Source organism: Squalius cephalus, assembly GCF_949319135.1.
Source record: "Squalius cephalus genome assembly, chromosome: 7".
NCBI classification, from domain to species: domain Eukaryota; kingdom Metazoa; phylum Chordata; class Actinopteri; order Cypriniformes; family Leuciscidae; genus Squalius; species Squalius cephalus.
This window is the reverse complement of record NC_137128.1, coordinates 10,971,870-10,995,281: the sequence shown is the minus strand read 5'-3', so window position 1 is coordinate 10,995,281 and position 23,412 is coordinate 10,971,870. Positions and strand designations below refer to the sequence as shown.

The following is a 23,412-nucleotide window of genomic DNA, read 5'->3' as shown; positions in this document are numbered from 1 at the left end:
CATGTGTGGTTCTTGTACCATCTATCCTGGAAACTAAGTGTCTTGTTTGCAAGCTGCTGCTGAATGATACATCCTGCCTCAGGTTGATATGCAGTGCTTCAAGAAAAATGCGGGGGGTTTTTTGATTGTTGTGGGCAAAAATCCTTGATTATGCGGCACACACTCAAAAAAATAATTCATTGGATGAACATGATTTAATCATGCCACCTATATTCCATCTAAACAAACCAAGTTAAGACAACCAACCTTTATCATGTTCACGAGTTCACACTTACAAATAAGTCAGATAGAATAAATGCGTATTTGGCGTGCTGTCCGAGGAGAGGGCTCCGGGCTCGGTATTTGGCCCGAACCCAGAGTACTCCCCCCGTATTCCTGGCTGTGAAAGAACAAGCCAAGAGTGAGGAGTCGGGGTGGTGGAGGGATGCTGAAAACTGTCAAGGAAGTTAGGTGAGTTGACAGAGTGAATATATATATATGCTTCCTCTCATGCTGATAGGGTAGACATGGTAATTGTTTGATGAGTTGATTGATTGATTGCTTGATTATTTGAACGTGCTCCTCCCGAACTTTGTTAATAAAACATCATTTATTTGAACACAAAATGGATGTGTTGGTTAAACATGATATTATTATTTCCATTTAACTCATTTGCATCTTTTTTGAGTTACATGTTCATTCTTAGTTAATTTAGTGAGATTACTTTGAGTGTATTCTACATTGGTCAAACACTTCAGTTGAACAAAATTAAAATGTAAAATGTATAACAAAACAAGCATACAAAAAGACAACATGCAAATCCATTTTACATTTTTATTCATGCAACATTTTGCCTGCATTACATATAACTGAATTGTAGCAATTGGCTACTAACTGGAAACAATTTACCAGATAACAATGAGATGTTCGCTGATACCACTGGAATGGCCTCCGATACTGCCTAAAAGCTGGTATCGGTAAGTACTGGAATTTATGCACAGATCCAATACCATGTAATTTAGCAAAGAAAAAAAAAAATCTACTAAGTAGATAAAAATAAATAATAAAAAAAAAAGTCCTGTTACACTCATTTGTCAAACTTTATAAAAGGTTAGGCATTCATTGTTTGTATTACAAGTTAAACCTGTGCCACATACAGCAATGACGGTTTGGGTATTAGAATATAAAGAAAAAAATGGTATCAGAACACCTCTGAACATAAGAGTTTCATCTGGGGCAACAAAAGTACAAACACAAGTGCAACATATGGTGCCTTTTGATTCCTACCAAAAAATATACCATATATATTTTAGTACTCCTCACTGTTGTTTTGCCACTTGTAAAGAACATTATACTATATAAAAACATGGTATAAGCATAAATCAACACATTTTAATTCAAACTTTGGAAATCTCCACCATGACATTTTTTATTTTTCTTTCAGCTGCTCCACTTTTGCATCAAACACGTGCTTTCACATTAGTATCAAATATCTTAAACCTGTTAAAATGTCTTTAACTTTTAAAATTGGTGGGGTTTTATGTTAAAAGTTTGAAGAATGTAAAACTATCAAAACATTTAACACTAGTAAACATCCTTAAACAATCCAACACTAGTAAACATTATACAATCTCAGTATTTGTGAATGACTGTCAAGTTTTTACAGTCCGCATACACTGAGCAAACTAAAAGTCCTTTTGAAAGCAAAGCAAAAATTAACAAACAAACAAACAAACAAAAAAATCTCCCTTGTAGACCTCTACTTTAAGCTAAATTTGTTCCATGACCTTGTTTTTGGTAATTGTGCTTTAGACAATCTCTGCCCACGTACATTCAAGAGAATCTTCTGCCTCACTTCAAAAGTGCATTTGAGGTCTAGTGAAGCAACTCACCTTTTTACAGTCTGTGTCCATTGAGCAAACTTTAAAGTTCTTGTGAAAACTAGGAGGCAAAAATAAAAAAATCTGCATACTAGAAGTCTATGAGCAAATTTACTTCATGAGCTTGTTTTTTAGGAACTGTGCCTTGGATGATAACCTCTGGCCATCCAGATTCATGAGAATCTTCTGCATCACCTCAAAAGTGCATTTGAGGTCTGGTGGGTAGCTCAGGTTCAGACAGTATATTAGTCCAAATAACAAAGCACAGGCATCCCCAATGTTTCGTAACTCGCCGAGGACCTCAACACCTTCGACCAGGACACCGATGTCCTCTGGGTCATCTCCAGCACATGCGCCCTCCTTTTGAATGACATACACTCCCATCACAGTTTGCTCCATGGAAGCTCTGGCCTTGAGGTCTGTGTCCTGTGGGATGTTTTAGGTTAAATATTTTATGAGTGCTTGAATATAAAGTCATTCTTATTCATTTCATTTCATGTGTATATACATTTACATATACATACATACACGTTAATTAAAACACTTAATTATAGTTAGTTTATACCAAGTAATTTCTGAAAATTCATTTTCCACACTGCACCTTCTCTGAATTTATCATACCAAGTAGGGATGTAACGAAACGCTCGACTCAAGATTTAAAGTTCACAATACGATTTTCTCACAATTTTCAAAAAAAAAAAAGAAAAAAAAAAAAGACTTAAATATTTAGATAAATTGTGCAAAAAAGAGAGATGTGTACTCTTACCAAAAGTGCAACTGAAACAGTATTTTACATTAGATAAAAATAAATCCTGTCTCTTTAGATTAGGGCTGCACGATACTGGGAAAATATGCAATATTGTTGTTGAGTATTGCGATAACGATATTTCTTGCGATATTACATTTTTTACATACACTTGCTATTTTTATTAAGTTTTTATTTTATTTTATCATTTATATATGTAATGATCATACTAAAAATAAACAGGTAGGCTAATAGATATTCTTCTGATCTTCAGAAGAATATCTCAGTTTTTCCATAAAGAGTTAAAGGGATACTTCACTTTTTTTGGAAATAGGCTTATTGTACAACTCCCCCAGAGTTAAACTGTTGAGTTTTACCGTTTTCGAATCCATTCAGCCGATCTCCGGGTCTGGGGGTACCACTTTTAGCATAGCTTAGCATAATGAATTGAACCGGACATGCCCATTAGCATCTCTCTCAAAAAAAAAAAATTAACAAAGAGTTTCGATATTTTTCCTATTTAAAACTTGACTCTTCTGTAGTTACATCGTGTACTAAGACCGACGGAAAATGAAAAGTTGCGATTTTTCTAGGTGGATATGGCTAGGAACTATACTCTCATTCCTGCGTGATAATCAAGAAACTTTGCTGCCGTACCATGACGCAGCGCCTGATAATAGTCCCCAGCTCGGTAGCCTATTATCAGGCGGCAGGCGCTGCGTCATATCATTATGCCTGCTGGACTCATGGTACGGCAGCAAAGTTTCTAGATTTGGGCTTACACTTTTTGAAGTCTTCATATAGCTCCCTGAGATTGCGTTCCAGATGACTGGAGATTAGTTTCCTCTCGATGTGGCCAACATTTTTCGGCACGACTTAGTGACACTGTCACTTACATTCACATCGTGTTTTTTGCGCGCAAAATGGAAGCACATTTTTCCAAGCCCGCCATGCCGCGACGAGATGAGAACATCTCGACTTTTCAGAATTCCGCAAGCTCACGCAGGTCATGGTTGCATAGCAACGACAGACGCAAACGCTTGTGGAAAGAAGAGATAGCGGTGTGGCCGCGCCTTCCATGCATTTTTAGATGCGAGTTGGACGCGATTTGTTAAAGGCCCCTTACACAGTATTACCCTTATACAGTATATTCTTACCCATTTATTCCCCTGGCAAGGAATTCTTTCCAGTGAAATGCAGCCACATGATAGGCCATTTAGTTGTCAGCATTTAACCGCTTTAAGCAAGCTAAGGTTACCTGCTGTATGTTAACTAACGTTAGAGTCAAGCCCTAGGCTGTCACATAGAGATTTATTTATTTTTTATTTCAACCAGTAGTAATCTTAATCAGTAGTAAACACATTTAAAACGACTTTTATCCAATTCACGATGCAACGTTTCATCAACATACGTAACTCACCATATAATCCTTCACAAGTTTCTCGTGGTCTTCGTTCAAGTAGATGCACAAGGACTTGAGGACACATGCACGTCTCGTATGAATTGTGTCATCCTGAGGGAAAAAAGGAAAGTCAATTGAACAATTCTTTTTTTTTAGGCCTCATTTATTTGACAGTAGGGATCTAATTTTTTGAGAGAAAAAAACAATATTATTTTTGAATAATTTTGGAAATATTAAATAAAATCTGAAGAAAATTGGCACTGTTGATCACACTAGTCTACTTTAATTTTTCACCAGGAATTTTGTTTTGAAAAACTTTTATTTTATTTGCCCATTTTCTTCAGATTTTATTTTATTTTTCCAAAATTATTCAAAAATAATGTTTTTTTTTACTCAAAAATTGAGATACCTACTCTCAAATAAATGAGGCCTACAATTAATCAGATGCAAATAGAAATATAAAAGCAGTCCTAATTGAAAGAGAACAAGTGGACAAAAAGATTGAATCCAATATTGGGTGATAATATTCCATAACGAGTGATTTAAGCTATTTTTTATAGTCTGGTCATTTTTGACCGGGAAGATCACAAGTGTAACAAGGTGACAAACCCCCCCCCCCCCTAAAAAAGTATGAAAATTGTCAAAAAACATTTGAGAAGTAGTTATACCATCTGTGAATAGAGTCACTAAGTTTCAGTCCAAAGCGATAACATTAACTAGTATTTTTGAGTAAAAGAAAATTCTCTCCGGGTCAAAATGACCCGAACACCACAAACCTTGGAAATCTCCAACATGACATTTCTTATTTTTCTTCCAGCTGCTCCACCTTTGCATCGAAATATCTCCATCAGGCACGGAGTGTACTGGTCGAGAGCAGCATAGAATGTAGAAAGTAGAGGTAAAGTTGATATGCGATGGAACTCCCTATCAATCTGTAAATCATTAATGCACGTTACTAACCCCGTCAGTACACCACAGCAATTACTATCAGTGAAGAGATAAAAAAAAAAGCACACAGGACAATCACCTCTATCGCAGTGAACAGAGCTGGCCATCTGCTTTTGACGTCTGCAATCAAAGGCTCTCCTTTAAGGATTTCTTGCCTCCTGTATGAGAAAGTCTTCTCCATTTTCAACTTCGCAATATGCTCATTGTTCCTCTTCTTTATTTCTGAAAGCAGTACGACTCTTTCCATCTCCAGACTTTCAGTGGATTCTCCTTTTGGATGCTGCGGACAATAATTGACTTCAGCCCTTCTGGGCTTTTTCACATTCGACGCTGCCAAACGCTTGTCTTGGTTCTTGTTCTTTAGTGAATTTATCATCACTTCAGAGCATCCTAGGCCTCTCAGTTTGTACCGGAGGTTGGCCATTTTGTATTTAAGGCTGATCTTCCACCCATAACAGCCATTGAAGGACCCTTGCTCCCTCAGACAAGGGTGCTTTTTTACAAGTGCTTCTGCAACATCATTAAGATCGTTGTCAGTTGGATAGGCTTTGAATTTAAGAATTTCTTCAGACAGTCGTTCCAGAATATGAGATTTCAGCTTTGGTGGTGGGCTCAAATAAGTTCCACTTGCATTGCATTCAGCACTGGCCGTTTCCAGTTGCAGTTCAGACTCATAGTTGAATGGAGGGACTGTAAAGACACTTGGCCACATGCACAGTCGTGTAGATGGCGATGGCCCTGATGATGAAGCAGACTCTGTATTATCCGTGTCAACTGATGATGAAGCAGACTCTGTATTATCCGTGTCAACTGATGAGGAATCAGTAAGGCTCTGGACTGCTAGAGGTTGATGCGTCATTGAGTGATCTTCTGAAGAACTTTGCAAGTAGACCACCTTTAAGGTCGCTTTGTCTTCAATTTCAGAGATCACAGACAGATTTATGAACTCCTTTCCAAAATCAAAATCTTGATATTGAAGGCAAAAATCTTGCTCTAATCCAAAACTAGTCTTTATAGTCTGGTACAATTGTTCCATGGAGCTTGGTAACCCTTCTGGTAGGATTAGCTTTCTGGCATCATCTTCACCCAGAATGATCCTCAGTCTCATAAGACGGCTCATTGTGGAGATCTGAACACACATAAAAAAAGGTTGAATATGCAACAATAAAGAATGTCACTTTTATGACAAATGTTGCCTTGTAATGTAAATTTGATAGGTACAATTCACAGGTCCTTAAAAGTACAAGAGTAGGGAACAAGAAATTCCCCGAGCACAGCAACAACAATAAGGTGCTGGTAGATAGCAGGATGAGTCTATGAAAAGTAAAAAAACACACTACCGCACACTGATCTGACTTTACTACCTTTATTGTGAGCAACGCATCTCACCCATTGCTTCTTGCTTGGAAGCAATGGGTGAAACGCGTAGCTCACAATAAAGGTAGTAAAGTACCAGAGTAGGCTCTAATTTAATATGTTCCTATGTTCCTGCATTAGCAGAAGAAAGACTAAAATCTTTGTCGAACACTGTAGTATTCACTATAGTATTCAAACACTAACACAAGATTTTACAACTGTAAAACACAACACAATTTCACAGCATTAAAACAGCACAATAAAAATACCAAGATCAAAATCATAACATTAGGAGCCCACAACAACAACAAGACAACATTACAATAATTAAGGTTATGCGTGATGGGTACATGATTGGATTAATTGTGGGGGAAAATACTTACAAACTTCCTTATTACTCCCGTTTTCCATGCAAGTTAACGTGCCTCTTCAGAGAAACCAGACGCAGGCCTCCCACTGAATAGGCAGCTAACGGGTAGTCATCAAGTAGTTCCCCATACTCAATCAGAGACACCTCTTTTACATGTGATGTGTCCAGTTCAAATGCTCTAAAATGCTCTCTATACCAACTGGACAACTTTTTCACAATAAAATGTACCTGGCCTTGCAAAATACAAATCTGCAGAATTTCAGCTAACTCTGGCAGACCAAATAATTGCCCATGGACAAGAATCATCCCCATGTTGTAATTCATACCATTGTATGAAACACAGTTTGTAATGTGGACATTGTTCTCATCTGGCAATCTTTGATTAATAGCAGCTGCAATGTCACTTTGCAAAACATCTACTGGTACTGATGAGACACTTTTTACCACCAAAGGTGTCTTAAGGTCAAGAGAGTGCAAGTCAGAGGCAATCACAAGCTGATGTTTTTTGGCAAGTGTGAGAGGTATGTTTTTAAAACAGTTGGTATGACGAGCAATCTGTTTGAAGACACTATGTTTTGCCTCAAATCTTAATGTCCATGTATGGACAAGTGGGCCAAAAAGGCGAATCAGAACAGGATAGTGCTCCAAAAAATGATGTTTAGGGAGGAGATTGTTGTTGGGAAAAAGCTCTTGGTATCTTTGGCGATGTTCATCAATTTTGCACTCAAGGTAAGATATTGACTCAGCAGTGTGGACAGGGGCTACAACAAGCTCCACAATGTCTTTCAGATCCAAAACAACATGCCATGTAGGTTCATCCTCCGGCACAAGTGGGCCAATGATTAGAGGCAACAATCGAAGCAGAGCCCAATTCTCGTGTGCGTTTCCACCAATGCTTTTTTTAACTGAGAAAGTCTGTGGTATTGTGTGAGGCTTATTTGTTTTATCTGCCCATTTATACTCGAATGTTTGGATCAAATTGTTAAGTTTTTCTAAACTGAAATACTTCTTAGAAATCAAAAGAGAAAAACAATATGCTAGCTCCACAGGTATTATGCCCTCAAATAGATCATGGGCAAGATCTGGAGGGTAGCCTGCGGTAACATGAAAATGGGAGAGATTCTTACTCAACACACATTCACGTTTAACACCATAGCATGTACTTGCTTTTTCCAATGCACACTTCAAATGTGCATCATGTTGTTCCCGCGTTCTAAGCTCAAAACGACTAGCTGTCTTCAACTGAATTTCTGTTTTCTTAGCTGTACAGAATCTACAGACGTACTCACCAGAGAAACTTTCTACAAAACCTGCCAGGCCATGGGCTCCAAGGTTATCAGCTATAATGCAACTCACAGTGCCTTTGATACACTCATTCAGCTGACTGATGAACACACCATGTTCCTCCAAAATTACCAGATCTTTCAAAAGTGGATTCAACACTTCTTCAAAACCAAATTTCTTCAAATCATCACTTTTACAAAGAACAGCCAAATAAATTGATGAGAGAGCAGAATGAGCGCCAGGCGGGAAGTTATCCAAGACCCAGTATACCCCACAAAGCTTATGCTTTTTGCGCGAAGTCCCAAGAGGATTACAAACCTCAAACTCGTCAATATAAAGTTTGATGGAAATTCTCAACTTATCAACTGCTAAAAAGCTATTTATTTTATAATTTTCACCATCTCGAAAAGACCTGTAAACTCGCTGATCACCATGCAAAGCTTCTCTACTTTCTTGAGCTATGTGTTCTTCTATCACTTTATCCAGTAATTTATTGTGACTCAGTATTTCCTGCAACATCTGTAATAATGGAACATATTGAAACGACCTCCTTTGTTCTACAGATAAAAAGTACTCAATAGGCTCTACAACTCTAAAATGTACCTTGTAATATTGTTTTCTTTTATAAGATGTGGCAAGAGGGCCACATTTTTCAAAACTTTTAATGACAGGGTGAGAAACACACACAGAATTAGCAAGTTCTTCAACAACTGTCTGACCAATACTGAGGTTATGTCTGTTGAAAATTTCTGCAATTGCACACTTTGTGACAGGTACACTAGCTGAACTTAAAAAATGCAACTCCTCCAATAACTCATCCAATCCTTTTGCTGGAATATGAAATATATGTTCTAATTTTAACAATATTGCTGCTATTTTCCGCTCAATTACTTCTGGCAGATTTTCAACAGCTTCGCCATCACTTTCTGTCACTGTCTCAACCTCAACTTCTTCAAATGACACATCAGTAGTACAGCCAGACACCACACTATTAGAGGCTTGGACGGGATTCACAAAATTAACTATTGTAACAACATTGGCTATCGAATCATTCGTCGTTGGTTTGAATTAACAAATTCAAATACTCTGTGTTGCTAAAAACATTTCTTCCTGAATACAAAAGCTGGTGCACTTTGAACTCGTGAGTGCAAATCAGGCTTTGGCTCCATAAAGACTGGAACCAGTTGACTTTTACGACACTAATGTCACCTCAGAGACATTCCAAACCCCCCCTTTCCCCTCTCTGGACCACAGAGAGATAACAAAACTTGAAACTTTCTACACACACACACACACACACACACACACACACAAACATCCCTTTGTGTTTAAATTAGGATAGAATATACTTTAATTTATGTACAATTGCATTAGGCATGTGTGATTTAGTTTGGCTTTATAATAGAGGTGTGGTTTTGAAATGTATTCTTTAATCAATAGTGTTTTAGTTAGAGAATGTTCAACAATATTCTCTGGCAATTGCCTCCCCCCCCACTTTGCTGTTTTATTGCCTAATGGAATGTCAACTGGGTTTTTAGGAGTGGAGCAGAATTAACGTGGTAATCTTTACTCCTACTTAAATCCTACATTTTCTACTTAAATCCTAAATTTTCTATATGCATAACCACCGAAGAAATGTAAACATGGATGTAATTTCCCATCTCATAATTTTTCTTTTACGTGGTGTAGTTTGTGTATTCTGGTAATCTTTGGTAATAAGGTTAGACAAATCAGGTGTGTACCGTGTTAGTTCCTCAAGCTTCATATCCATTTGTACCCTATAGGGTACAACACATTTTGGGTAAATCTTATTTCTAGACATGTAACGAACTTTAAAATGCTTGTAAATATGCATATCTTATGTAACTTGATTTTCTTAATCTTCATATGACGTGTGTGATATCGTTGAAATTCAATCTAACAGAGTCGAATTTCGATAGCAGAATGAAGTAATGTGCATTATTTTACACTTTTTCATATTTCGGGAGCCGAACAGCTCAAAGCTCATCTCCTCATGACTCATCCGAGTGGGCGTGGCCCCAGAGACAAAGAACTTTTCTCCCGCCTGGAATTTCGCATTCCAATTGGCTCAAGCCCCAGGGAGGAGTGAAATTCCTGTGCCCTAGAAAAGCGGTTACACTCCGCGTTCCGTTCAGTTGAGTTCGGTATTTTCTTTCGTCTTGTTTGTTCCTGCTTGTTCGAACCCTCCTCATCAGGGAGACCATCAATGGCTCCCGTTTAGGGGGCTTTATATTTTATTTTCTTTAAGTCTTTTAGTTTTGTTTCGTCTTCGAACTTCAGCCGACAACTTCAACTCAAAGGAAAAGACTCTGTTGAAAATCCCGCGGCGCGCGCTCCTCTTCATTGAGGACGTGCACGAGCACTGCGTCTGAGGAAATTCCTGGCTCCATGGGACCTAGGAAGTCCTCATCTCCGTTTTATTTTCTTTACTAAGTTTTATTTTCATATTCGTTACTCCCTCCACAAAGGGAACCGAACTCTGAATCATGTTTCTGACAACTTCAACTCAAAGTGAACCTTTAAACTGCGCGCCCCGAAGACACGAGGAAACACGCCCCGCTCTTAAAGGAGCTCTTCTTCAGCAAATACAAAGAGAACCATGTGCCATGCAAGTATCGATTATTGAATTGAACTTACAATGTGATTTCTTTGTTGTCTCTTACGGGTTACTGTCTGTGATTTTTGCCATGCTGAGATCATCTCGGTGATCTCTCTCGTCCTGAAACTTTAGTTTCACTTTCTCCCTTCCTCTCCCTCTCTCATCTGTTATCCGTTTAGTCTTGTATTTTGTTTACGTGTCCTGTACATACATATTTACTCGTGTAAATTGTAGAACTTGTATTCCTTAGTTCGATGTAGTATTAGTCCAATTATTAAATTCCATATGCCCTTGACTGACTCTGATTTAATTGCCCATGTTACTTAGTCCCTGAAATGTTCGATCTTAGCTATATGCTTTATCTTGGTAGGCTACGATTTAAGTAACCTAATTTTAGTCTACAAACACCGAGAGTGTCTTTTCAAGGCCTGGAAAAGATACTCTTTCTCGTGTTTGTAAGAAGGATAATTTTCCTTGAGAGTTAATTTAATCTTACGTACAATCTGTTCGCTGGACAAACAGATTGTTTGATAACTAAATTAATTCCATTAAAGTTATCCCATAACTTCGAGCTGAAATAAGAACAATTGATGTATTAATGACGAACCATAACCCGTTATGGTAATCGTTCATATATCAATCTAGTTCAGCTGCGATAAATTAATGTAACTGTAACATACAAAATATTAATCATATTCATGATTAATTATTAAAATTCCCTATAGATCATTTGAGCTAATATTAATATTAATGTACGACCCATTGTTCTTACAGTTTTGGTGGAGAACGCGACGCATTTCAAACCTTGTTTATGAGCAATAGTCAGGTTCAGTCTGTTTATATGGTTATTAATAATTTTTGCGCATTATGAAATTATGAATTTGTGAGTTAAGTCGCTAACGCGAACTCACTCCTAACTGTCCAAGGCAAAAAGCCGAAGTCAGTAGGCCTAACGTACATTTTAACAAGTTGCTAAAATATGCCTAGACGATTTTAGCACTGTTAAATGCTACGTACACTGCAGTATTTAATATTACAAATGTCCTGTTAAGAGATGAAGAAATATCTCTGCAGTTGATACATTTCTAATATTTGTTTTAAATCGCTGTGAACGAAGAATTCTCACGTGCGTACTACCGGTATTAATAAATATGTTTTCTAAGCGAGACTCCTTATTAAACATAGGCTTTGCATGCATGCTATATCGTTATTGAATTCGTGGTTAGTCCAGTGATATTCAACAAAACGGTGAACTCCTGGTTAACATTGACCTAGCTAATCAATCGAAAACCTAAATACACAAATCATAAAGTGCTATTTTGATAAATGTGTAATATGGGAGTCTAGCAACAGACGGAAAATTCCTGTTGCCCACATTTGAGTATTTGCGGCAAAGAAACCCCGCCATACTCTCCTGTGCAGTATTAATAGCACCAAAAGGTCCGCCGAGACCTCTGTCCTATTTGTGAGTGTTGCAGAAATCAGCGCGTGACGCGAGCTGAAAAGCTCTTAGCGTTTGAATCACATTGAAGTTGTGTAATTCCATTTACTAAACGCCAGAGGGCGTAAGTGTTTAGCAGCCTCAAATTACCCCTTTTGCCCCCTGATTTCCGCCTGCATGAGCGCAACAACGCCATCGCGTGGCCAGTTATCAGATAACGCTCTCTTCACGGCTGAATTCATTTCCCTGTGAATTAATGTTTAAACTCTAAATAACTATTCGCATTTATAGCTTTGCTCGTGCGTTTATTATTTTGTGTTAGACAATTTTCCTGCTTTTGGACTGATACATTTACTCTGAGTTTGGTTCAAACAAGATTTGGATTAAAACTCAGATTAAATCTCAGCCATTCCCTTAGAGGAAACAACGGCACCTAGTGGCCGCCACCCGCGAGGTCGGTTCACTCAGCTCGCGTTTCTCTCTTTTCAAATCCTGTCATGAATTGTTTTATTTCTACTTTTCTCTTTTGATTATTTTTATAGTTATTAATGATACTTCACTGTTATCGTTAATTTATTATAGGATATGATTATGAGCTCCCTTTTTAGACTTTCTTTACATGCTCATTTAAATTTTATTTAAACTAGTTTTGAATTTCAAATTTAAATTGAGTTTCTATTTCAGCCACTGATATTCACTTGGAGGAAACAGCACCATCGTGTGGCCTTGTGGATACTAAGTCGGCATCACTATTTTCCTCCCTTCACTCTTTTATATCGTCTTTCTCTCCTGATTATTTTTATAAATAGGACTGATACTTTAGTGTATCTGGATTATTATAGGATATCATTCCGATTTTTTTTTTTTTTGTTTGTTTGTTTTTTTTTTTCAGTTTTGAATTTTTAATTTGAATTAAGTTTTCGATTTGCCAGGTTGAGCACAGAGAGGGAGCACGCCCCCTTGTGGTGAAAACCCACTACTGCGGCCTGCCTCTTCTCCTGGGTTCATCCTGCCATTTCATTTTGAATTTGATTTTCAATTTTTATTTTTATTTTATTTTTCCTCCCTCTTTCGGGTTAGGGCATTTTGATAATTAACATTATCATAACTTCCTATTGTTTTATCATTATTTAGTAAAACCTTTGACTCTCCTTTCTACATACATAACTACTCAATTGGTTTTAAACAAGCAAGCCTTAATTCACTTTAAGTTTCCCTTGTTCATCCTTCTGTGTATTTATTGTAGTACTCCCTTTGTGATCTGACAGCCATCTCTGCTTGGTCTCCGGCAAGCGAGCTCACCTGTCCGACGCTACCTGACACTGGCCGTGTGTCTCGGACTCTTCCGAATCTCGTACCTCCGGTTGTGGCACGCCACCCCGACATCAGCAATTTGGCCCGCCAAAAGGTTAAGTCAACGTCAGCGACACACAAGGCAATTTTGAGACAATCACTCGAACTGGGGTCTGCTGAAAGGACCACTCCGAAAGGAGAGTTCCGAGGAAAACTCAATCTTTCCGTGCCGTCTGATGATTGACACCTTGGCGTTGCCACTTTGTGTTTAAAGTCGCAAGTGGTTTGAGTGGGCACACCGTGGTACCGAGAGACGAGGTTGCCCGGGAGCACTGCGGTCAAGTGTTGGAGAACTGTCGGAGAGGTTGACCGAGCCACTGGTTTCCACCTGAGTGGCCTCAATTCACATCAGGTAAACTAAATGTGATAAAACCCATTCTCTTAGTATAAGCCCCAGAATATTAGATATTCCCCCGGATATATTTTAAGTGTTTTGACCCACCTTTCCTCTCCAAGCCACACCCTCTTCCTAGGCTTCCTGCCCCGATAGCCCCACTCACCTGTTGGCCCTATCCTAAACCCTAGCAGTGGTAATAGCTTAGGTCTCGTTACCCTCTCTAACACGTACCGTGTTACTGTTCTGTTTCATTTAATTCCAGACCTAGTCATCACTAGTGTTTTGTTTCACTTTGATCTTTTCTATCCTTTGTTTTGTTGTGATTTGTTTCTTTCAGTTCACCTAAAGACAGTAACCTGTGAGAGCCACCAAAGAAAACTGAATAAGTAGAGCGACAACCAGAGCCGGCGTCACAACACGTGACCCGCCAGGCTACTGCCTGCCAAAATCTCTAGTTCGGGTCCTTCGACCCAAGTCAATTGGCTCCGCTAACTGTCTAACTGTGCATCAGTTAGCCCAAAATTCTCATAAACGGCATAGCCCGTATGAGTATAGCTCTTTAACCTTAGAACAAACTTGCATTGGTCTCTTTGTGTGTGTGCTGTGCTTCTCTCACCTACAGTGAGCCAGGATGTCCCATTCATCCAGTCCAGCAGTCCACGGGGGCAATCTCTCGACATTGTTGAAAGCAATGACTACCCCCTTCCTGCCCAAGGACGCCAGTGACCTGCAGCATCTGAGCCAAACGCAACTGGACACCGAGCTAGACGAGCTGATAACACACGATCCTACCCAAAGCTACAACTACAAAGACTGGGCCAGGATCGTCAGCAGCGTCACCCACAACTTCGTCGTCCAGGCGAGGCTCAGTGAACGGCGCAACATCGACCTGGAGCAGAAAGCAGCAGCGCTACAGCTTCAAGTGAAGGAGGCCCGGAAAGACCAGGCTCGAACCCAGAGTCGTCTAGATCAGCTCCTCCTCGAGACCCAGAACCAGCGTGAGAAAGAAGACGCCACAGATCCAGAGCTACAGAAAGAAGTAGAAAGAACTCAAAATGCCCTGCAAGATCTGCGCCTCGACACAGACCAAAGAGAACAGTTGGAGAGAGAAACCAGAAAAGAACTCGACGAAAAACTCCAACAAAGTGACGCTCTCCTAGAGAGAGCCGAGACTGAACTAAAAGAAGCAGAAGCAAAAGCCAGGGCCTGCGAAAAACATTTGCAAACGGCCCGAGCTAAAATCAGCGAGCTTACTCTGCAGAGAGACGAGCTCCAAGATGAACTTGACACTGTTCATGCAGAACTGAAACCTTCTTACAGACTGCAGAGTGGCTGGAACGGAGAAACGCACATCACAGAGTTTCCCCTGACCAGCTGGTCCGCACCTTTCAGCCAAGAACCCAGAGCTGAAAAGGGAGATGTAAGCCCACGGCTCAAGACATCACCAGCCAGCTTTCAAGAACACCTGTCAGCAGCAAAAGGGGGAGGACCCCTTCAGACAAGCCCCGACAGAGAGTGGAACCACTCTCGACACGACACTGGTAAGCTCAAGCCTGAGCTCACATCAGATAACCACAGTGCATCCACGTCTGAGACAGCAGAGATCCTAAAGGTGCTGAAAGAGCTTCTTCACCAGAAACGTTGCAAGAAAGACAAGAAGGACGAGCCAGACATCTTATGCCTAAGCATAAGAACTGAAACCAAACCGTCTGTCCGCCATCTGACTGAGCCAAGCACCTCGAACACTGCTCATCATCCACAGACCACAGAGCTAACTGTCACATCACAACGTGACAGCATCACCCAAGCTCCACAGCTGACAGCTGCACACCATGAACGAAACAGCACACCTCCTCACACCAGGTACCAAAATACCAAGGTACCAGAAAACGCTGTTCTGTCTAACTGCCTCCACAGCAAGCTACACGAGACCGGTCCTAACCACCCAACGACCGTCACACCTGCCATGCCAACATTCCTGGGCAACCTAATCAAAAAGGGGGTGGCCCAAAAACTCTACCTGAACATCACGTTGGAAGAGGAAGTGAGCATGGAAGCCTTGATCGACACAGGATCAGACATTACGGTGATCTCAAATCAACTTTTCAAGAGACTCCAATTTGAAGCTAAGAGACGAGATCAAACTCTTACACCTCAAACTTGTGAACTGAACGTACAGTCATACAGTCAACATGACATCCGGCTCGAACAGGTAGCCCACATTCACCTGACGATTGGTCCTTTGAGTCTAGTCCATCCCGTGTTCATCTCAAAAATGGACACTTTTCCGTTCCTCATCGGCAGAGACCTTCTAGATCGTTTTGAACCGTTACTGGACTTGAAACAGCTCAAAGTCTGGGCTCAAGTACGAGAACTTTGCCCCCTCCAGTCACAGCCAGACGGTCAGGTCACAAAGGTCACAGAGTTCATGGGAACTCCCACAGCCAGCCAGCAAGACACAGACTCAGCACCAACTGAAGGTTCGAATCCGCTACCCTGCACCTTACAGCCCACCAAAGACTTTGACACTTGCTGCCTCAATGTCATGACTGACCTGCAGCGACATGACCTCATTCAAGCCAGTGCCAAGCCTGGTGCATTAAACAACAAGCTGTGGTCACTTTCAACCCACCCACCCACCCTAGAGGTTGGAAAGCTTACACACAGCATAAGAACTTTACAAGATCAACTGCCTACTTCAGAGCCGCTTACGCTGGCTCCGCTGTTTGCAAAGACAACCATAACTGACATGCGGGCTTCTGACATCCACATAAAGACTTTAAATGCCCACCTCTCAAAACCCTCCAACCACCCTCGCATGCCGTCTGACCTCACTGACAACCAGTGCCTCAGACCACTGCATAACACAACGCACATGCTGCGCGTACAGAACAACATTATGAGTTGTGCACCGATTGACATCACAATGCCAAGGCTTGTACTGCCACGGCGCACAAAGGGGGATAAACTGCTAATGTTCGTCTATAACGCATCATGTGCTGCACAACGCAACACCAGAGACACTGACGAGACACTGAAGCAAGCGACAAGCCGACAGCAAGATGTGGCAAAACATGGGCCAAGGCGAACTAAACCCAGTCGCCGCCCACGAAGTAAAAAGACTGCCCTGTCCAATCAAAGACAACCCTTGCTGGCTTCTTCCTCCCCTTTCTCTCTCTCTCTCCCTGTTGTCTGTGCCAGGTTGCTGCTGTGGTTCGCCATGCTGTACTGTTTGCCAACCAGAGGACAGCTGCCACCGAGAGAACGACCGAGACCCCAGATCACTGACGGCAGGACCTACCCCCAGCAAGTGCATGTTCGACTCATCCAGCCCCGCCCGGTCTACAGAGCACACCACCCCAGCTCCGTAGCCCAATACATCTGGACAAGTGTCCGACGGACAGAGGACTCCCTCTCTCACGCCGAGGCCAAGGTCGAACACATGTTCAACCAACTTGAGAAAGTGACTGTTGCACAATCGGGACTCCTAAGCACCAACCACCACTCCAGCCAGTTCCTGGGAGCATTGCTCAGAACCGGAGCTGCTGCCAGAACTCTGTTTAACATTGGTGTGTCCAGTGTAAATGCAGCGAACCAGACCGCAAACTCCATGAAGCCGCAGTTTACTGTCTTACAGAGTGACTTTGTCCAGACTCAGCTGGTTACAGTGCCAACGACAGACATGCTGTGGGAGGTTAGCTCCTCCAATGACAGCATAGCCACAGGTGTAATCCCACCATACCTGATACTAAGCCTGATGCTAACTGTGCTGGTTTCCGCCATCAACACGCCAGCTGACTTTCTACAAAAACACCTGGCCTACTCTCTGGGTAGCACCATCTCACTCTGCGTCGATCCCGAGCAGAGAGAAGTGGGCCTTCTCCTAAATCCGCCTATCATCGAGTCAAGCCAAGTCTACAGACTTACAGACATTTGCAAGGTCAGGTTTTGGGAAAACAACACCCACCTCAAGATAAGCCCTCCAGACGTGGTGGCCTACCACGATGGCGACACACAACGGTACTCAGCTCCAAACCTACACCTGTGTACTATGACCAAAGACATTTGTTATCTCTGCCTTAGCAAACCCTTACTCAGAGACAACGCTGAAGAAATCTGCGGGTTGCACCCCCTGGTCAGCAAAGTCACCCACACACAAGCAGAGATAGCAGGTGAAAGGTGGCGTGCTAACGCACCTGTGCACACCGCCACTGTCACTCACGACCAGCATGACACAACCAGCCGTGTCAACATGCTCAACCAGAAAATGGGACTTCAAGTACTGAAAGGTGTCATCCTACACCTTGATGGCCTGACATGGTACCAGCTTCCCAGCAAAGAGTACCAGACAGCACTGAAACTACCATCCTCCAAAAACTTCAACGTCACCTTGAATCCAGGACTGGAACTCCGTAGTGAGAAAAGGGGGTCCCAACTCATGGACATTGCTCCTGCCAACAAAGCCCTCCGAGCACCGGCTCGACGGCCCGTTCTGAACACTTCATCTGCGATCCGAGGCTGGAACGCCGCCGACATTGGGCTGTGCACCTTTGCAGGTAATCAGCCAGACCCTAACACTAGGTTGGTTTCCATCCTGTACAGAAGACTCAACGAGATGCGATACAGCCAAGCTCACGAAAGCTGTGTCCAAAGGTTTCAGACGGAATCCCCAGAAAGGGGGTGTCAAGTCAGAGACCACGCCGAACCTCATCGAGCTGAATCCTCAGCTCCAAGCACCACCTGCCTTCCTACCGTCATGATCCACCTGCTACACGACTGTCATGATTCACCTGCCATGTGACCATTGTGATGATTGTCGTCCGACGATGTCCACACGGACTTCACCGGACGAAAAGGGGGAATGTAACAACATTGGCTATCGAATCATTCGTCGTTGGTTTGAATTAACAAATTCAAATACTCTGTGTTGCTAAAAACATTTCTTCCTGAATACAAAAGCTGGTGCACTTTGAACTCGTGAGTGCAAATCAGGCTTTGGCTCCATAAAGACTGGAACCAGTTGACTTTTACGACACTAATGTCACCTCAGAGACATTCCAAACCCCCCCTTTCCCCTCTCTGGACCACAGAGAGATAACAAAACTTGAAACTTTCTACACACACACACACACACACACACACAAACATCCCTTTGTGTTTAAATTAGGATAGAATATACTTTAATTTATGTACAATTGCATTAGGCATGTGTGATTTAGTTTGGCTTTATAATAGAGGTGTGGTTTTGAAATGTATTCTTTAATCAATAGTGTTTTAGTTAGAGAATGTTCAACAATATTCTCTGGCAATTGCCTTCCCCCCCACTTTGCTGTTTTATTGCCTAATGGAATGTCAACTGGGTTTTTAGGAGTGGAGCAGAATTAACGTGGTAATCTTTACTCCTACTTAAATCCTACATTTTCTACTTAAATCCTAAATTTTCTATATGCATAACCACCGAAGAAATGTAAACATGGATGTAATTTCCCATCTCATAATTTTTCTTTTACGTGGTGTAGTTTGTGTATTCTGGTAAACTTTGGTAATAAGGTTAGACAAATCAGGTGTGTACCGTGTTAGTTCCTCAAGCTTCATATCCATTTGTACCCTATAGGGTACAACACATTTTGGGTAAATCTTATTTCTAGACATGTAACGAACTTTAAAATGCTTGTAAATATGCATATCTTATGTAACTTGATTTTCTTAATCTTCATATGACGTGTGTGATATCGTTGAAATTCAATCTAACAGAGTCGAATTTCGATAGCAGAATGAAGTAATGTGCATTATTTTACACTTTTTCATATTTCGGGAGCCGAACAGCTCAAAGCTCATCTCCTCATGACTCATCCGAGTGGGCGTGGCCCCAGAGACAAAGAACTTTTCTCCCGCCTGGAATTTCGCATTCCAATTGGCTCAAGCCCCAGGGAGGAGTGAAATTCCTGTGCCCTAGAAAAGCGGTTACACTCCGCGTTCCGTTCAGTTGAGTTCGGTATTTTCTTTCGTCTTGTTTGTTCCTGCTTGTTCGAACCCTCCTCATCAGGGAGACCATCAATGGCTCCCGTTTAGGGGGCTTTATATTTTATTTTCTTTAAGTCTTTTAGTTTTGTTTCGTCTTCGAACTTCAGCCGACAACTTCAACTCAAAGGAAAAGACTCTGTTGAAAATCCCGCGGCGCGCGCTCCTCTTCATTGAGGACGTGCACGAGCACTGCGTCTGAGGAAATTCCTGGCTCCATGGGACCTAGGAAGTCCTCATCTCCGTTTTATTTTCTTTACTAAGTTTTATTTTCATATTCGTTACTCCCTCCACAAAGGGAACCGAACTCTGAATCATGTTTCTGACAACTTCAACTCAAAGTGAACCTTTAAACTGCGCGCCCCGAAGACACGAGGAAACACGCCCCGCTCTTAAAGGAGCTCTTCTTCAGCAAATACAAAGAGAACCATGTGCCATGCAAGTATCGATTATTGAATTGAACTTACAATGTGATTTCTTTGTTGTCTCTTACGGGTTACTGTCTGTGATTTTTGCCATGCTGAGATCATCTCGGTGATCTCTCTCGTCCTGAAACTTTAGTTTCACTTTCTCCCTTCCTCTCCCTCTCTCATCTGTTATCCGTTTAGTCTTGTATTTTGTTTACGTGTCCTGTACATACATATTTACTCGTGTAAATTGTAGAACTTGTATTCCTTAGTTCGATGTAGTATTAGTCCAATTATTAAATTCCATATGCCCTTGACTGACTCTGATTTAATTGCCCATGTTACTTAGTCCCTGAAATGTTCGATCTTAGCTATATGCTTTATCTTGGTAGGCTACGATTTAAGTAACCTAATTTTAGTCTACAAACACCGAGAGTGTCTTTTCAAGGCCTGGAAAAGATACTCTTTCTCGTGTTTGTAAGAAGGATAATTTTCCTTGAGAGTTAATTTAATCTTACGTACAATCTGTTCGCTGGACAAACAGATTGTTTGATAACTAAATTAATTCCATTAAAGTTATCCCATAACTTCGAGCTGAAATAAGAACAATTGATGTATTAATGACGAACCATAACCCGTTATGGTAATCGTTCATATATCAATCTAGTTCAGCTGCGATAAATTAATGTAACTGTAACATACAAAATATTAATCATATTCATGATTAATTATTAAAATTCCCTATAGATCATTTGAGCTAATATTAATATTAATGTACGACCCATTGTTCTTACACTATACAGGTTTTTAAATCTTTCAGTGTGTGAGGATGATGCTTTCTCTTTTTGTGTGTGTAAAATGTACTGTAAATATTTGTCTGGAAAGAGCATCCAAGAAATACACAACCAACTGTCTCACAACTACGCAGATGTGTCCCAATATGAACAAAAAAATCTCTTTCTGTAGAAAGGTCGCTACATTCACATACCTCACATTTAAATGTCACTGAATTTAAAGCAGTCTGTGTAGGTTGCAATGAATGAGCTTTATAGACATGTGTGTGGAGTCCAGTCCACGTCCTGAATGTACATGGACAATTTACATATATGCATTGATATTGTTGGCCTCTCCCATAATGATGATGTAGTTTATAATGTTTAAGTAATTTGTACCTAGTACTCTCTTTGGCCACACAATGTTTACACTGCCACATAAGTCACTGAAAGAAAGAAAGAAAGAAAGAAAGAAAGAAAGAAAGAAAGAAAGAAAGAAAGAAAGAAAGAAAGAAAGAAAAGCATGATTTTTTATGTACTATATTTCTCCAAATACAAAAAAACCAAATTCAGGCCAGCACTTGACTGTAACATCTTCCAAGTTGCAATCAGGTAGGGCTGTAATCTCCCAGTCGATTAGTCGATTATTTGGTAGATACATTCTGGCTCGACCAAAATTCTGATTGGTCGATTTTTTGCCGCGTTCATTTCATTAGTTTTGTCGCGTTCATTTCATCAGTTTTGCCGCGTTCATTTCATCAGGTGGAAAGCACTAATTGCTAATGGGGGTGTTTTCAGAACACCCCTGTTTCACAGGTAACAGTCTGTCTTTAGAACACCCCCCTTGTTTTCACTTCTTTTGGATTAGCCCAACCCACTGGAGAAGAGGGACAGATTGGAGAAAGTAGGCTACTAGAAGGTTTGCTGAATATTATTACTTGATCTGGTTTGTTTAATAAATATTATACCATGGTCTGGGCGAATACTCGATTCTGATTGGCTGCAGGGTGTCCGTTAAAAAGTGATAATGTACACCTAAATAAACCGTCAGGCGTAACCAAGGAAACCAAGTTATTGTTTGTAACTTGTAACTTTAGATTTCGATTGTAAAACTAATTAAAATATAAACTAATGTTTTAAAAATGTGTTATTTGGCAAGTGACCATGGTATAAGCGGGTTAATGCCCTTCAAGGTGTCCATTGTCAGGTATTAATGGACTTCGGCGGAGGTTGCGCGTCGGACGGTTCACGCCTCGCCGTCGTCCATTAATACCTGATAATGGACACCTCGTCGGGCATTAACCCTTACTTATTTTTTTTATTAAAGTGGACGTGCCTTTTGTGTTTAAGAGTAAAAGCTTTAAGTTAATAGTCTATTCGTGTCTCAGCCGCGAAGCTGAGCTTCTATGTTCGCGAGCTGCACAGAGCAGCTGAAATTATAGTGTCTGTCAGTTATTATAATACATATGACAAAAACAATTGTCTAAATTATGTTACATATTCCTCAAAAGTTCTTGTCATGATATCACTAGTTGACAACATAGTACTATTTTCGGAAATCATAGGCTATGATATTGCGCAGGTGCACGTGATGCAACGCTGTCAGAGCCGACAGACTCGTGTGTCAGACTCATTTCAGTGCAAAATAATTACGTCAAAAACGATTTAATACTGCAAATAGCCTACTAGTTTTTTATGTTTATTTATAATTCATTTAGGCGGACAACAAGGCGCACAGTGCGCAGCTAATTAATTTAAAGTTTTTTTCTTTTCCTAATGTCATTTTTAGTCAAAATTTCAGGACTTTAGTCGACCAAGATTTTCTTTGGTTGATTACAGCCCTACAATCAGGAGTAGAAACATTTTCCTTTGAAATGCCAAAGGACTTTTAACTGATACTGGCAATTATGAGTTTGTATTAAGAGCAATCAAAAGTATCAAAAGTTGAATAGAGGAAACCTGGAGGCTATACATATATAAATATATTTAAAAGGACTCACACTCTATGGAATTTCAGTTTGCAAAAATTAACACTGCATTTCAGCTAAATCACTAATTCTCAAATGTTGATGTGTGGCACCAGATAAACAATGTGTAAAAAAAAAATTAATCTTACCATGTATTGCATGAGGTACATACACGTCTCAGAGCACAGGGACAGAAACTGTACTAAATGACTTGCCTGTAGAAATAAAAGGTGAAATAAAAAAATTGATAAAAACATTTATGATAAACTTTCAAAATGTTAAAATGTCACAAATAAGCATTTTAGTATCTAGTTACACATTACAGATGTTACTCAGTTTAATGCACGTGCATATATATATATTTTTTTTTTTAAATAATATTATATTAACACAAATAGATATAATTAAATCATTATTTTTTATAATGGGCAAATGATCTCCATAACTGAGCAGTGAAAATGTGATACCAAGGAAACAATCATACTTATGATTTAATCTTAGGTTAGAGGCAGAAAAATTACATTTAATT

The 23,412-nt window shown here is 40.4% G+C and overlaps 1 protein-coding gene across 1 annotated transcript; it reads right to left on the bottom strand.

Moving 5' to 3' along the window:
• Nucleotides 1–800: 800 nt before the first annotated feature.
• On the bottom strand, nucleotides 801–23,092 carry LOC307160931 (uncharacterized protein). Its single transcript, XM_079875288.1, has 4 exons — nucleotides 23,033–23,092; nucleotides 4,783–4,938; nucleotides 4,025–4,117; nucleotides 801–2,285 (listed from the first exon to the last, which is right to left on the bottom strand). Exons 1-4 carry the CDS (start codon nucleotides 23,051–23,053, stop codon nucleotides 1,971–1,973), a joined length of 585 nt encoding a protein of 194 aa, XP_079731414.1. The 5' UTR covers nucleotides 23,054–23,092; the 3' UTR covers nucleotides 801–1,970.
• Between the last annotated feature and the right edge of the window lie 320 nt (nucleotides 23,093–23,412).

Coding starts and splice junctions, on each gene's coding strand:
- LOC307160931 (XM_079875288.1), bottom strand. CDS start 23,053: ATGTACCTCATGCAATACATG. Junction 4,118..4,782: donor TCATGTTGGAGATTTCCAAG/GTTTGTGGTGTT, acceptor TTTTTCCCTCAG/GATGACACAATTCATACGAG. Junction 2,286..4,024: donor AACTTGTGAAGGATTATATG/GTGAGTTACGTA, acceptor AACATCCCACAG/GACACAGACCTCAAGGCCAG.